The 17604-nt window shown below is 31.6% G+C and overlaps 1 protein-coding gene across 1 annotated transcript in view; it reads right to left on the bottom strand.

Annotated features, from left to right (window-relative positions):
• Positions 1-7417: 7417 nt before the first annotated feature.
• Positions 7418-17604, bottom strand: part of LOC132740694 (protein FAM149B1-like) — a 49970-nt gene continuing 39783 nt past the window's right edge. Inside the window, 2 exon segments of the mRNA XM_060728661.1 lie at positions 7418-9775; positions 11989-12055. Coding sequence (XP_060584644.1) covers positions 9760-9775; positions 11989-12055 — 83 coding nt within the window. The 3' untranslated portion in view covers positions 7418-9759.

The following is a 17604-nucleotide window of genomic DNA, read 5'->3' as shown; positions in this document are numbered from 1 at the left end:
CATTAAAGGAACTCCACTGAGGTCCAAAAGTCTAAAAACTTAAAATTTGAATACCTTACATAGATCATTTTGGACGCTAAAACAGAAAGAACTGCAACAAATCATTGAGAAATATATTCAGGGTTACTTGAAACATTGTGTGTTTGTGTAAGTGTTATATTCTAAGCCCGATTTGAGTGAAAAGCGGTGCAATGCAATTTTTGTGTATTTTTTTAACAATTAGAATAATCATTCTGTAAAAAAAACGGATTGATCGAATGATCTGAAGTATTGCACACAAGTTATGGAATATTTGTCTCGAAAAGTTATCTCAGCACCATCATGTCATAGAAGTTCAGTGGTGTCCCTTTAAATTAATATGCATTTACATACCATGAATTACCAGTAAGTTACTCAAAATGTTGGAAACACAAAAATGTTCTGAATAATATAAAAGTAAAAGAATACTGGGGCATAATGAGCATTTATTTTGCTTAAAATGATGTGGATGTTTCTTGTTATTCTACAAGTGTGTTTGAACCAGAAAATGAACACAAATGAGGCGCGTCACGACAAAACCAACATAATGGGTTTGCGACCAGCATGGATCAAGACCAGTCTGATCAGGATCCATGCTGTTCGCTTACCAACTATATTACAAGTAGAGAAACTGATAGCGAAAAGCATGGATCCTGATCAGACTGCGCAGATACGCAGGCTGGTCTGGATTCATGCTGGTCGCAAACCCATTATGTTGGTTTTGTCATGACGCGGCTCAAACATAATTTATATTATATATAATTTCAGATGAGCAAGACAAAGACAGTGCAGTCTATATGAAATAAAGGGCTTGAAGAAAAATATTTTCTCAAATCATTCAATTTCAATTACAACATTTGTTCAAAAATTGTAATATTCATTCAACGCGGGAAAAAACATAAAAATTTGATATTCCAGTCGTAATTATCGTGTTTTAATGGATGTTTTACTTTACTCGTTGTTTACGTTATTTGATACTTCATTGTCTATCCATTATACCAGGCATGGGGTAAATGGACATGTACTCTTCATTTATGACTGGCGCATTGTTATAATTTTAATAATCATAAAGGCAAAACAACAGAACAGCTTTAATGAAATGATTGACTTTAACATATTTGTCGCCATGTGTCATCAAAAGTGTTACGTTTGTCTCTGTAAAAGTGAAAGATCGTCTTTTAAAGTAATTCTCGGTGCGATACAGATTTGAACGTATAATGTATTTTAATTTATTTTATTTATGTAAATGCGCATAATAAATATATAAAATTACATATTATGTATATTTGATATTTATTATGTGCATGTGATATTCTGGGGGGAAATTCTCGTGAGATATTCATACGCAATATTAGATTTTGCCCCAACCCCTACTTTGTACAGTTTGCTATATGTAGTAGAATCAGAAATTTTGTGCCAGAATTCAACGTTTCCTTTTGCGGCCCAGATGGTTTGTATTTTATTTTAAAGCCTTGGAAATATGTAGACACAAAATGAATAAATGATATAAGAAAACCCTGTATACTTCCGTCCAATTAATACATTCAGTTGTAGAAGTAATATTTTTCTTTTAAATGTTTGAGTTTTTCGATATTCTGGTCTTTGCTTTTGAACGATATCAAATAGATCTTTTAAATGTGCAGCGAGCGAACTACATGTACAATGTGCTGAAACAAAATATGTATTACATGAACAGTGGCCCAAAACAGTTATTTTTCAAGTAAAGCGACCGATCTACAATATATTTAGATAATAGTTAGTTTCATGTACATCGACCAATTAACAACGCATTCAAAAAGAGTTCATTTTTCATGTACAGTTAGAAATGTATTCAAATTGTAGTTAGTTTGCATGTACATCGACCGATCCTCTATGAATTCATGTACAGCGACTGATCTACTATAAATTCATGTACATGCAGATATCGATATTCTATTTAATGCATTAAATAATACACTCAGTTGTTAGTTTTCATGTACAGTGACTGATCTACTATAAATTCATGTACATGCAGATATCGATATTCTATTTAATGCATTAAATAATACACTCAGTTGTTAGTTTTCGTGTACAGCGACTGATCTACTATAAATTCATGTACATGCAGATATCGATATTCTATTTAATGCATTAAATAATACACTCAGTTGTTAGTTTTCATGTACAGTGACTGATCTACTATAAATTCATGTACATGCAGATATCGATATTCTATTTAATGCATTAAATAATACACTCAGTTGTTAGTTTTCATGTACAGTGACTGATCTACTATAAATTCATGTACATGCAGATATCGATATTCTATTTAATGCATTAAATAATACACTCAGTTGTTAGTTTTTTTTTTCGTGTACAGCGACTGATCTACTATAAATTCATGTACATGCAGATATCGATATTCTATTTAATGCATTAAATAATACACTCAGTCGTTAGTTTTCATGTACAGTGACTGATCTACTATAAATTCATGTACATGCAGATATCGATATTCTATTTAATGCATTAAATAATACACTCAGTTGTAAGTTTTCAAGTACAGCGACTGATCTACTATAAATTCATGTACAGCAATTGATCTACAATGTTTTCAGATAATTGTTAGTTTTCATGTACAGCGACCGATCTACAATGAATTCATGTACATGCAGATATCGATATTCTATTTAATGCATTCAATAATACAGTCAGTTGTTAGTTTTCGTGTACAGCGACTGATCTTCTATAAATTCATGTACAGCAATTGATCTACAATGTTTTCAGATAGTTGTTAGTTTTCATGTGCAAAGACCGATCTACAATGTATCTATACATACATGTAGTAGTTGTTTTTTTGTATAAAATATTACTGATTGATTTACAATGTATTCAAATAATACTTTTTTTTCAATGTTTTCAAAAAGTAGTGCAAACTTGACAGACCCTAATGAAAGTGCAAAAAAAAATTGAATAAGGATAAAATTATTCCCTCAGCATCATTTGTGCTTGAACCATATAATCTTGTTATGCTTGTTTGCGTTTTTGTATATACATTCATTGTAATTGTTGTGCATGCTAGTTGTAAGTGAAAAATTTTCTGTGCAGGGAAAATGTTCACAAAGAATATCCATGCTTAAGATTTCTTCATTATTTACCCTGTATATTTTTAGATTTTGACAGGTTATATGTACCGGTATAAACGTTTTTTATATGGCAAACAACTAACGTGTCCATAAAACCCGGGGTTGTATATTCGGTCATATAACCAGTTGAGAATTTATAATGCAGCACAATTGCTTTAATTGCCTTTTCCATTTGTACTCGTATCAGCCGTGTATATAGATAATCGCGATAATCCAATGTAATCCGGCGTTACATAAGGGAATTGTTATAAAGCTGTTTAAGTGATATCGGCTCATGAAAATAACCATTGATGTTGTGATGGTATAATAACATTTTCCTCGCAAATGCTTTATTTGGTGTATTCATTTGCTTTGATTGTTATAAAACGTGAGTCATTACAGGAGCTGTGTAAGTGATAGATCTAATATGAACATCAAAATTGTCCAATGAAAGTCGATTTTTATAAACGGGCAGTTTGAAATCAATAAGTCTCAATATTTCGACAGCAAGACAGACCCATTTTACAAACTGATATTACATAAATGAAGGGCGACCATCGTCTAAATAATAAAATGCCCCAGAGCGCACAAATTTTTTGGAGGCTAAAAATAAATAAATATTTTTAAAATTGATTATTCTTTTGAAATTTAAAAAAACAATATTAATTAAAAATATCAATTTTTTGATTGTATTTTATAAAAATTTTATTTTGTAGATAACTATAAAGGAAAATTCCAGTAAATTTTACACAAATATTTGAAAGGAAAAAGTTTTTTTGCTGAAAATTTTTTTTAAAAGTAAAAAAATTTTTATTGAAGTTTAAAAATTTTGAAAATTTTTATTAATAATTATGAAAAAGAAACAAAATAAGAAAATTTTTAAGATTAAGTAAAAAAAGTAGTTCTTGCAAATATTTATGCTTTTTTTTTTAACTAGAGTGAAAGTCAATATTTATTGAACAATTTTACCACCAATAAAGCGGGACATTTTTGACGTTCTTAATTATCAAAAAAACTCCTTATGGATATGTTATTGCCTGTAATCGGGTGACTTTTTTTCTCGAGGTGAAGCGTCCAGGAGGCCTTTGCTTGTGTCTATCTGGATGTGTCCTTAAGCATTCATCCAGCAATGTTATTTCTGATGCTTGATGTAAGGCATTAGGATTCCTTCTACTTTTAGAAGAAATAAAAATTGACAATGGTGTTTTGACGTCACAGCTTTGCATGTGCGTTGTCACCCCTAAGAGCGTCCATTGTACATATTTGTCCGGTAATGTGAAAAATGAAATTTGGAGCATAGTAAAATATGATTTTTGTACATTTTGTTATTGTATTGACTTTTTGAGAGACAAAAAAGTATTTTATATATTGTATACCGCTAAATCATCAAGATTTATTGTACATTTTACTGGCAATTTTACTATTTCAGTCGTGGTCGCGACAAACCAAAACATAATGGGTTGCGACAAGCATGGAACCAGACCGCCGGCACCGCGCAGTCTTGATCAGGATCCATGGCTGTTCGCTATCAGTTTATATAATTTGTATGAGTTTTGTTAGCGAACAGCAATGGATCCCTGATCAAATAGATGCGGTTGGGCAGGCTGGTCTGGATCCATGCTGGACGCAAACCCATTAATGTTTAGTTTTTGTCGTGACAATGTCATTTGTGTAATAATATTGTTTGAACCATTTTAAGTTGAAAGGAAAAAAATTTTGTTTGTTATTGATTTATATATAGTTTTATCCATCCTTTCACACGGCTTCTTCTTCATTGATGTATACTACAAAAATAAAAAACCCAAAATGATGAAATCCCAACCCCATATAATATGGTGGTGAAAGTGTGCCATGTTTAAAATTTTTTTCCCTTTTGGGGCGAAAGAAACACACCCAAAAAAGAAAACCAACAAAATGGGCCACTTTTTTGTCTACCAATTTGCCGTTTGGACATTTAGGCGATACTTTTTTTGGGATTTTCACTTTTTTGTTTGCCTCCCCAAAAGGGGAAAAGGGTTTATAAAAAAAGTAGTCAAATTTTAATAATTTCATTTTTTTTCCTGGCGCCTACGGAAAACGGAAAACACAAAAAAAAGGTTTTTGTTTTACTTTTGTGATTTTTTTGTCTGGTTTTCACCCGCGGGGCGAAATGGGGATATGAAAAAAGGGGAGGGGTTTTCCCATGAAAAAATTGGACAAATTTTCAGACAACCCAAATTTCATTAAGCTCAGAATGTTTAGAGACAAAAGATAACAGAGATAAGCAGCTCCTATATACTCCATTGAAATATCACTCATGCCTATAAAAAAGTGGAAAGTTAGGCATTTTGTAGCAAATAAAACTTAATGGATGTACATTTGATCCTTTAATATTATATACCATTTGAAAGGTAAATCTTTCTTCTATGGCTGCATGTTAAAATATTGGTAACTTTCCATGCCTTTCACTTAGAAAAACATGGCAGAACATACCCACTGAGCCAGTTTTTTGTCATATGAACAGTTTTGTAACAAAAAATATTAAGTAGTTCTCTTTAAAAAATGATACAACATTTATTTAAATGGGAACTGTAAATATTTTTACCTGCAGCCATAGACAAATGCATAAGCTTTCAGAAAATGTATTATTTTACTGATTTTGATATCGGGTTAATAAGCTTTACTTGCTACAAGTTTTAAGTTTAGTAGGCACGCGTGATATTTTAACTGGCTAGGAAGTAGCCTATCTCTGTTATCTATGTCTCTGGACATGTTAATCAGTTAATACAAAATGTATCTTAAAATATTTTCTTTGGCTTACATTGGTATCTAGATTTTAATGCCAGGTGTCTTGCATTTTCTTTCGATCATTGATTGAACCTCATAATGGTGTTGAAAATAGCTCTTTTGATTTTCTCTCATTAACAAACTGATCAAACCAGGTACGTATATTAACATACGTACCTGATCAAACCGAACCTTCAATGCATAAAGATTGCTAAAATAAAAATTCAATTCTAGGAAAAATAAAACAAAATAATAATTAAGCCAGTGCTAAGGGACCTAGAAGTAAGATGGTGTACCTTTTCCTTTATGAACAGATTTTATCAAACCAAGTCTTCATTTTCACCTATTTATTTCCATTCCTCTCGAAGTTTCTTGGCGTCATTAATGCCGTTTTATTACCCATTAATGCCTTATCTATTAGGAAGATTTAAGCTCGGAATTAATTTATCAGCGGTAACACACTGCATGGTATTTAACGGATTACAGTTGTATTTAAAGACTTGAAATGATAATATAGAATTGAAACATTTTGAAATATTAAACTGGGTGCAAAAGCATTGTTGTTTGTACCGTTTTCCAGGAATATTACAGAAGAATTAAGTACAATTATGTGATATAACCAGGAAATAATTAATATTGGTTTAAGGAACTGCACCAGGTACAAAAGATTCTGATGAAATACCTGCTCGCGATACCAAAACCATGAGCTATGTTCAAGCATAATGATGTTTTCGTAAGCCCAGAATAACAGATTTACATTACATAATTTTGTTATTCCAAACACATACTGGTAATAAACCCTTATCACCCTAAATATCATATGTTGACTAGTCCATCTTGCATTTTGAACAAAACCATTAATCATTTTAGGGAAGTTTCAAAATATATGCCGACTGAATAGCGAACAGTGCAGATCATGATCAGACAACACGGGTATGCCTGCACTGGTGGTATTGGAAGTATTCACTTGCTGTTAGCAGCTTAAATATTAAGTTATCTTAACTGGAACCCTCATACAAGTGGCATATTATGTGACACAGGAATTATATTCCTAGGAGCAATGTTCATAATTTTCCTTTCTTAAATTTTATGTCCAGAAATTCAAATGAAAATTACAATGTTCAACAAAGTAAATTTAACTTGTTTTTATATCAAACTTTTACTGTTTTACCAATGCTATGGCATTGAAATATAAGCAGCTAGCAGATCAGCTAAATCCCAAAATATTTACTCTCAATCACTTGAATGATAGCCTTAGGTCTGATTGCTTGCAGTGACTACAAATCCCAGGCCATGGGACGAGTGCAAACCAAGCAAGATAAGCTGGCAGTCATCCGTGCATTTGATCTTGGTCTGCACTGTTCAGTATTTCAGTCACTAATTATTTTGAAATTTTCCCCATAAAGTGATGAACAATTATGTCGAGAATGTAAGTCAAATCCATTAAGATTTTTTAGCATGCTAGGGTGCTATGGTGCTAAGGACTAAAGAACCATCCGTTCATTTCAAAGGAAGAATAACAATTCTGTCAACGTTTGCAATTTATTAAGTATGCAAGTACATGTAAACTAAATGGACAATGGAAGGATTACTTTAAATTATAAAACAAAAACATGATGAGTGTTTTTAAATATGTGACATTTTAAGTTTCTGATATAATATTCAATGATAGGCCATTTCAAAAATTACCATTTTATACTTAAAAAGTAAAATAAACAATAATATATATATTATAATAAATGTGGCAAAAATAGACATAGAAATAGATCTGTACTCCAACCCATTAATGTAACGATCAATAAAGTAATATCAAAGGTACTATTTTAAGAAATACAAAAATGTGGTATTTTTTTTTTAATTTTCAACTTTAATTAAATAATAATGGTACCACTGCAGAATTTCTTAAGGAAAAAGCATAAAAATTACATTTATCTATGCTATGATATGCTCTTTTACCTGTCAATATTCAAAATTTGATATTTTGTTGTCAAATTTAAAGAGTTTTACAAAAATTCCTGTTTAATTCTAAATTTTAAACATATTAACTTGATGAAATGTAGCTCAAACTGTTACTTTAAAAACACTTGGTGAATGTGCATTAAGTGCAAATCTCTGCAGTATTTCCTTTCAATAAAGAAACATAAAATTTGAGATGTTTAATTGAAAAATAAAGTAAGGACTTTTAGCATTAATAACTACATTTTACCAACAGGGCTTAGTTTACCATCACATTTTACTATAGCTTAGGCTTACTGTCCCTTGGGAAGTTAAAATTTTATACATAAAAATTTCATACCATAGGATTGCAAAGAGTTTAAAGATAAGATATATAATAGACCATAAATCTAGAATCTAAAACTGGCCAAAACTTTGTATATAAAAACAATTGGTTCAGGCAGTTTGGTTTTTTTTAAGTAAAATTCTTGGGAACATAATCCAAGATGCCAGTAGTCTGTCGCTCCATGCATTACATTCATTGAAAACTTTAAACACACTGAAAACTTAAGAGAGTGCACGCATTGCACCTTTTTTCTAAAATCTCTACAAATCTAAGTGTTAGTAGGGGTCAAAATAATGTAGTTAGTCTCAAGTGTAATCAGTCCAAGGCCAATGCTAACTTTGATCAATAAATTCAATCACTTAAAGGCTTAAGTTGATTTTTCATAAGGTCTAAAGAGAAATAAGTTCAATACTTAGTTTATTTTTAACCATTATGTCTAACATGGCTAACTTAAGTTTAATAATGCCTCTAGAGTAATACATCTGAGACTGGATTGAATTTTGAAAAAAAGTTTCAAGTGCAGTAAGTCCAACTTTAAATTCAGACTGACATTTAATAGAATTATCATATGAAGTTAAACACTAAATCTTACAGTAATATATAATGAATAAATAGTTATAAAAGCAGCTCAAATAATTATTATCTATGAAACAAATAAAAATTCTCTTTATACATTCTGAAAATTTTTCAAATAGTTTCATGCTAAAAATATCACCAGGTTATTTAATCTATTAGCAGTGTGAAAAAACACTGCATTTTTAATTTTTTTTTTAAATTTCTTTCAGGCCCTTTCTATTATTAGAAACTTGACACTTGGAACTTACTACAGTATAGAGACAAGTTATATACAATGTAGAAATCTTATCATAATTTTACATGAAAAATATAATGTACTATCACAGACAATAAAAGAAAACAACCGCCATTTTAGCACAACTATAATATCTCATATATGAGGCCACTCATCTTATCCATTTCAGTCAACAGTATCAATATCCAAGAATGTATCATTTCCTGTATTCCCTTTCTTGAAATCCTGAATTTCTTCAGTCATAGTTATAAACCTTTGCTCAAACTCGCACTGTGCACTTTGAACCTTGAAGCTTGATTCAAGCCATGTTTTCTATATACCAATCTTAAATTCACATTTATCTGAAAACACCATTTCTTCTGTTGTATACAATGTAGTCTGCATTTTCATCATTGTACTCAGAAGCTTGTTTCACTGATAAAATCCATCTCCAAGATCCAGATAGTGTGTCAGTATCACATGAAAGCTTGGAATTCTGAATTCACTAAAAACCACCACTGTACCATTCATGTTCACATGTCTACAGTATAAAATGACACTGTTTGGCAATTTGGCACATACTGTCATGTTTGTCAGTAAATAAAAATATTAAGAAGTTTTTGTTTTGTCCAACAGCATTCACAGAATGTCCATTTTGAATATATATCTTTTTATTAAAAAAAAAGAAAAAAATGTACCGGTATATGTATAAGTTATAGATTATTGTTAAATGATGAAGTGTTCATGATCGTACTAAGGAACTCATTTGCCGACCTCTGCGATAATATGGGTTATTATGACTAGGTGTCGAAGGAGCTGAAATAGAAAAAGAAAAATATTTAGCATTACTACATTGTTTGCGATCTATTAAAGAAGACAGGAATGAATATATCTTTATGGGAATGAATATTTTTTACGGGAATGAATATGTTTTTACTTCAGAAACAAAATACATGTACAGTTTAACCTCTTCTAAGCAACACCCTTTGGAATAAGACCCAAGATTTTGGTTGGTTTGGTTTTTGTTTTTTTTTGGTTTTTACGTCACATCGACACAGTATAGGTTATATCGCAACGTTCCAGCTTTACTGGTGGTGGAAGACCTCAGGTGCCCCTCCGTGCATTATTTCAGGCACAAAAGGGTACCTGAGTAGAACCACCGACGTTCCGTAAGCTAGCTGGATAGCTTCCTCACATGAAAGAATCCAAAGTCCCTGTTGGGATTCGAACCCACAGAGGTGAGGGGCAAATGGTTTGAAGTCAATGACCTTAACCACTCCGCCACAGACACCCCTTAGATTTTGGTTGTTACAGAGAGGTGTTGCTCTAAAGAAATCAAAATTATTGTAAAGTTGTAAATGAAATTAAATGACATTACATGAGAGCCTCAAATTATATGCACTTCCTGTCCTTATTGTTTACTCCATAGTCAAAAAATGTGTACAAAAAGTTAAAACGAAATATGTAATAAAATGTTTTAATATACATGTACCTAAAAAGTAATGTCATGTGATGAAATTATATAATTTAAATTCAATTCAGATAATACAAAAAACATGCTGCAATCTATAAATTCTAGGTCAAACTTTTGGGTCAAGCTTTTTCTGGTTGTCCTGAAATCAATGGTTAACATGTTAAAAGGAAGGACTGATGTTAAATGTGAAGATTGGGAGTGAATGTAGAAAAACAAAACAGAGTGCATTTTGATAATGAGTTAACATAAAGCAAACAAGATAATATGTATTATATATGAGGGAGTATGAGGGAGAACTCAAAATGTGAAAAAAGGAAATTATTATGTAAGGCGTCAAAATGATATTATGATGGGGGTAAAATGAAAATAATAACTTTCAATCTTCAAGTTTCATTTCAGCATGATTTCTAACAATAAAAACCTATGACTTGTTATTATTTTTTCATATCATTATATATTCAATTATTTCTAATAAAGAAAAGGAGAAAAAACAACTTCTTTGTTTTAACACTTTTTATGTGATAGAAATGGTAAAACAAAAGAAATGAAAAACATGGAGAGAAATAAAAACTTGCCATGTATGTGGGTATGAAGCTGAGATAAGCAAAAAATATCCAGACTAAATAATGATTTGATATTATATGGAAAATATGTAATTACAAAAACTTTGGTTAGTTATTAACATTTGAGAAGCATGTCTACGTAAATTTATGCTCAAAAACCAACTATTATTTAACAGAACATTCTTTAATTCCATTATAGACTTAGAACCCTGTAATTGTAATGCAATTCTAGAGAATCTTTGTCTGTTAACGCAAATTCTGTACAAGAGCTATCAAAAGACATGGGGCTCTACTCTGTTCATTTTTCAGCTCCACTTTTCGAAGAAAATACATGACCCTCTTGTTGGTGTTGGCATTGGTTAACATTTTTGTTTAAATAAGGTCTATTTTTACATTAACTTCCTATATAAGGTATCTGCTTCAGACTTGGTATATATGTTTATAGTCATAAAAGGATGCCATTTCAAAAAGGCGGATTAACTTAAAATCATTTTTAAATTTTTGCAAAATTATGCCCCTTTTTATTTCCTGCTTTTATAAAACTATCCTTTGTAATATAAACAATATAAATCATGCTTCAGTCATGTAAAAACTTTCATATCAATATCTTTAATAGCAATGCCAGGTTTGACCCAGAATTTTTATTTCTGACTACAAAAAAAGGGATATTTTTCAATGAAAATCCATAACAGAGTTATGGATCTTGGACAATAACCTACAATTATTACCCTCAAGACATGTGTGAGGATTAAAATGAATCATTTTAGTTGTTAATGAAATATGAAGATTAACATGCCAAATCCATAACTAAGTGTAAAGCCAATACTGAAGTATATTTACATGAAACAGGCTAACGCCAATATTCTTTTTATCGATGAGCAAAAAATATACTGTATCCATGCTTCTCCATACAAAATGCAACTTGGGATTTTTGTTTTCAAGCTTGGTTTACAAAGAAAGGGTGGGGGAAATCACACATAAAAACCATTTACCGCTGTTTGTAATACAAGAACTGTGGAGCGCTTGTATATCGAATTGGTGTTATTATATAACCTTTATCTGAAGACAAAACTACTGTGTTTACAATGAAAGTTTTTATAATGGTATACACTAGTAACATATACTACAGAATAAATAATAATAATCACATAAAAATTAAAAAAAAAAAAAAGGAAAGAAAAGAAAACAGAAAATAAATGGAACAGTTTCCTTCTCTGCAACTCCAATCTGAGACATTTCTGAATAAAAGAGAGGCCAAATAAAGGCCCTTTTTGTAATAATAAAATCATTGAAAATTCTGTGTCTAAAATAAATCCCAAAATTTGTGATTATTCTCTTTTTTTAGGGCATATAATTATCATCACATTAGTGCAATATCTGTTTAAGTCCTTCTAAATTTTATAGGAGTAAACCAGTTATTGCACTAAGGAGATGAATTATGGCTTTTTATGAAACAGACTATTGATAAACACATGTAAATGTCATATTATCTGAAAAAAAGTTAATATTTTAACCCCTATCCTGCTGGAACAGGAAGTCACAGTTCAGCCTTTACCACCAATATAGAATCAAGCCAGCCTATATAACCATGCCAAGTCTGACCAGGCTCTATATTGTTTGGCTGACTAACTTAAATTTTCCATCTTGATATCCCAAAAATTGAAAATGAACAGTTCCAAAACTAGGAAATGGACAAGTTATTAAAGTAAACCAGCAAGTTAAGGGTTAAATTTTCCTAACTTTAGTATGGCTATCATTCTAAATTTTCCCAAGGTCGAGGCACTACTACAAACAAGAGGGCCATGATGGCCCTGAGGTCGCGCTCACCTGTATATAGGCCCCCCACCCCCCCCCCCCCCCAAACGTTGCAGGGCCAATTTAACCAAAGGGCTTTTATTTGCACAAACTTGGTAGACACCCATAAGAATATGTTTCATGCTTAACATCTAAGCTCTAGCTCATTGGGCTATTTAAAAGAAGATTTTTTTTAAGTTTTCACTATACACATATAGTTAAAAACAATGACACCCCTGGGGCCGGGCCAGTTATGACCCCAGGGTTTTTATTTGAACAAACTTTGTAGACACTTACAAGAATATGTCTCATGCTTAATATCTAAACTCTAGCTATTTGGGTTTTTTCAAAGAAGATTTTAAGTTTTTGCTATACACATATAAGGAAAATCAATGACCCCGGGGCGGGGCCAATTTTGACCCCAGGTCTTTCATTTGAACAAACTTTGTAGACACTCACTAAAAGATGTTTCATGCTTAATATCTTAACTCTAGCTATTTGGGTTTTTTTAAAAAAGATTTTTTAAGTTTTTGCTATACACATATAAGGAAAATCAATGACCCCCGGGGCGGGGCCAATTTTGACCCCAGGGCTTTTATTTGAACAAACTTGGTAGACACCTATTAGAACATGTTTGATGCTAAATATCTTAACCATAGCTCTTTGAGTTCTTTAAAAGAAGATTTTTTAAGTTTTTACTATATGCATATATAGGGAAAATCAATGACCCCCCGAGGCAGGGTCAATTTTGACCCAAGGGCTTTTATTTGAACATACTTGGTAGACACTTATAAGAACATGTTTAATGCTAAATATCTTAGCTCTAACTCTTTTGGTTCTTTAAAAGAAGATTTTTTAAGTTTTTACTATATGCATATAGGGAAAATCAATGACCCCCTGGGGCGGGGCCAATTTTGACCCCAGGGCTTTTCTTTGAACAAACTTGGTAGACACCTATTAGAACATGTTTGATGCTCAATATCTTAGCCATAGCTCTTTGAGTTCTTTAAAAGAAGATTTTTTAAGTTTTTACTATATGCATATAGGGAAAATCAATGACCCCCCGGGGCGGGCCAATTTTGACCCCAGGGCTTTTATTTGAACAAACTTGGTAGACACTCACTAGAAGATGTTTCATGCCAAATATCTAAGCTCTAGCTCTTATGGTTTTTTTAAAGAAGATATTTAAAGTTTTTTCTTTCGGTTGCCATGGCAACCAGAGTTCTGCATGGAATTAAATTCTTTGAACAATTTTTAAAGGTGACCACCAAAGGAACATTCCTGTGAAGTTTGGATGAAATTGGCCTTGTGGTTTATGAGGAGATGTCATTTAAAGTAAAAGTTTACGGACGACGGACGACGGACGGACGACGGACGCCGGACGAAAAGCGATCACAAAAGCTCACCCTGTCACTTTGTGACAGGTGAGCTAAAAACTGCAGCTAAACTTAATTCCCTAAGGTAAACCAGGTTAATTTGTTCAGTAGATACAAGTTTTGCTCAGAATTAATTTTGTAACTTTCAAATGTGAATTTTATTGAATTTTACCAATGAGATACTGAAAAATTCTTGTAATAGTTAGAAGACAAAATAATTATTAAATAAGGCTTAGCATAGGAGTGTTGGCTAAACAGAGATTCAAATACTGTGGGAATCCAGTACATATTGAATACTCTCATCATCTATAATCTGTTCATTTTTAATGACACAGATGTATCAGACAACCTTTTTTTTAAGAATTGATTTTGGTTCAGAAATAGAGCTATTTAGTTCAATTAAGTTCATTTATGTAACTTTTATATGTCTCTGAACAGCTTTCAAAAGCTGAGGTGTAAGAAAAATGACCTTTCGATGTTTATCCATTCACAGCACTACTAATCAAGAAGAACATTTTAAAAAGCCTGTTACTTTTCAATTTTCTCTATATATACTGAGTAAAAACTATGCAATCTTATCTATTTTTAGAACATTTGCAGGAAATGACAGCTTTCGTAACATAGAAAGGATACAATAAAGACTAGCCTTGGTTCCTACCATTAATATCTCTCCTTTTATATTCATTATTTCATTCAATTAACCTGCTCCCTGCCGGAGTTATACTTAAGCAATTACAGTAAATATGCCAGCGGCATTTCTCACATTTCAGGAATAAACTATAGAAGATGGTACTAATTTTTTTTTCACTTCATGTTTATCAAATATGTAAAACCTTACACTTTCATAGCAATATATGAAACAGAATTGAGTATTTTTCAAAACAAACAACTGACAAAACTGATATAAAATTGAGTATCTTATCAAACTACAAAATTTGATTAAAATTGATAATTTGAGAATAGATGAGTAATTTCCTTATCAGATTTTGAAACAAAATTCTGATAAAAATGACAATATTGATATTCATGTAAAAGAAGCATTTTTCCAATTTCAAAATAAAAATCTGATACAAATTCTGTTGATCATGCCATGCACTGTCCACTATTGAGTCAGAACACAATTTTAAACTTTAATCTAAAAATAATACATGGTATTTATTGTTCTATTCAAAGATGGACAGTCTTAAAAGGCTTATAGTTACTATATGTCATTATGTGAGAAATCACAGAATTTAAGGTGACAACAGACACTTTCCGTGGTACTCACATAAATGTCATTTTAACCAACTTATTTTAGTAATTATTGATATTTATTTAATCTTTGTGCATTAAATGTCGTTGATCAACATAAAAAATAACATATTTGAAAAAAATGCCTTTGTAAATGATTGATTTTTAATAAAAATCCTAAAATTTTAAATCGTCATATCAAAGTCATTTTTTATTTTTTTGTCATCAAACTTTTGGAAAATAAACATACTTATAATATCTGGGGAACCGTGTCTCAAATTTTTTCTATCTTTTCTCAAAAAAATATTACGTAACGTCAAACATTTTATGCGACTTTTTTCACCATACATATTACGTAATTAAAGATAATTAAGTCGCTGATTGAGCAAACAAAAATCCCTGACACGGTTCCCTCCGTAAATAAATTCCCTTTCATGTGCTTTAAACCCCATGTTAATTGCTTGATTATTAAAAAAGTTATGCCGATTCAAAGTTAGTCCGACCCGCATCAAACGAAGTGTCATAAATCGGCTGTTCTCTCTCGGACCCCTACGTTTCACGCTAAATAATTGCATAATACACAAATATCGCACCAGAGAGGGTCACAAGTTGCGCTAACATACTCTTACAACATTTTATGACCCAGTGACATCTGACCAATAAAAAAGTTGCTGCTTAATATCAGTTTATAACAGAAATTTCTTCAAATCTTAACGTGATTTACTGTCGGTCGCACATGTCACGTGACTTTCGGTAAAATCTGAGGCACTCGGTGGGGGAAATGGAACGTATTTGCGCACCGCTAGCGGGGTATTTAATTGTTTCACTTTTGAAGATTATTATCATCAGCATTATTATTATATTATACCAGTGTCACTCTGTCTGTGTATTCGTGTATGAAATTCCGTTAAAATATAAATTAAAATAACAAAAAACTGAGCTTCTGATGGTCTTTTAAAGTCCATGGTAAATGTAAAAATAAAAACGAGATATTATATATTTCTTCCTCCAAATTGAAATAAATGCTTGACATATTATAATAGAAATAAAAGGTATCACTCGATCATTATGATCTGACCTTTATGACTTCTTTTATCATGAAAATCATCTATGCACGGCATAGATATCCAGTTTCTACTGGGATATACAATAAATTCCATACTTTGTCCCAGGTTTATTAGTACTGTGTTCGATTTACTGGCGAACAATTTATTCAGAGCATTCACTGATAGTATATATTAATATCTTTTTTTATTGATTCATAGAGAAATGATCATCCTTAAACAATCTAAAATGGTTTAGAAATTTGTCAGGGACACCTTACCAAAAGTCATATAAACAAGAGCTGTCCGTAAGACAGCGCGCTCGACTTTTTTATTGCTTGCCAATAAAAAAAGTTTTTGCAGTAAAAGGCAATACAAGAATCTCTGTATTTTTAAAGTGAACAATGGCCATGAGCATTAAGATATTTAGTGAAGAATTATTTTATTATGACATAATTTATGGTAAAGTGAACAAGTGGATAGGAATGAATTTTTTTAGATTTTTTAAGTTTTTTAGTGCTTGCCTATAATACAAAACATTGACAGTTAAGGGCCATAATTCAAATAAAATCTTTGACAGAATTACCTTCTCCTGGACATGTTTGGGAATCATGATTGTAAACAAGTATTCCAACTTTCAAATTAATATCTCAAACAGTTCAGTCAAAAAGTGGACTGGTACTAAAAACTTAACCAAGATTCTAAGTCGATAAAAGGCCTTAATTTTTAAAACAAATCCTTGACAGAGTTACCTTCTCTTGCGTACAGATGGGGGTAATGATGTGAAATAGCATTAAAAGTTTCAAAGCAATATCTCAAAGGGTTAAGGCAATAAGTGGATTTTACCCATATTCAATGTATTTTCTAAGTCAAAAAGGGGCATAATTCTGTCAAAAACCTTGACAGAGTTATGTCCTCTTGTCTGTTGATGAAGGTCGTGATGGTAAACAAGTATGGTCAGTTTCAAAGCAATACCTCCAATGGTTTTGAAATAAAGTGAGGTGGTACAAAAAACTTAACCAAGCGCAATACACTTTCTAAGTCAAAAAAGGGCCATAATTCTGTCAAAAACCTTGACAGAGTTATGTACTCTTGTCTGTAGATGGAGGTTATGATGGTGAACAAGTATGGTAAGTTTCAAAGCCATACTTGTAATACTTCTGAA

Source organism: Ruditapes philippinarum, unplaced genomic scaffold (genome assembly GCF_026571515.1).
Source record: "Ruditapes philippinarum isolate M1 unplaced genomic scaffold, ASM2657151v2 ctg418_1_1_1_1, whole genome shotgun sequence".
Classification (NCBI taxonomy): Eukaryota; Metazoa; Mollusca; class Bivalvia; order Venerida; family Veneridae; genus Ruditapes; species Ruditapes philippinarum.
The sequence above is the reverse complement of the archived record's forward strand: the minus strand, read 5'-3'. Positions and strand labels throughout refer to the sequence as shown.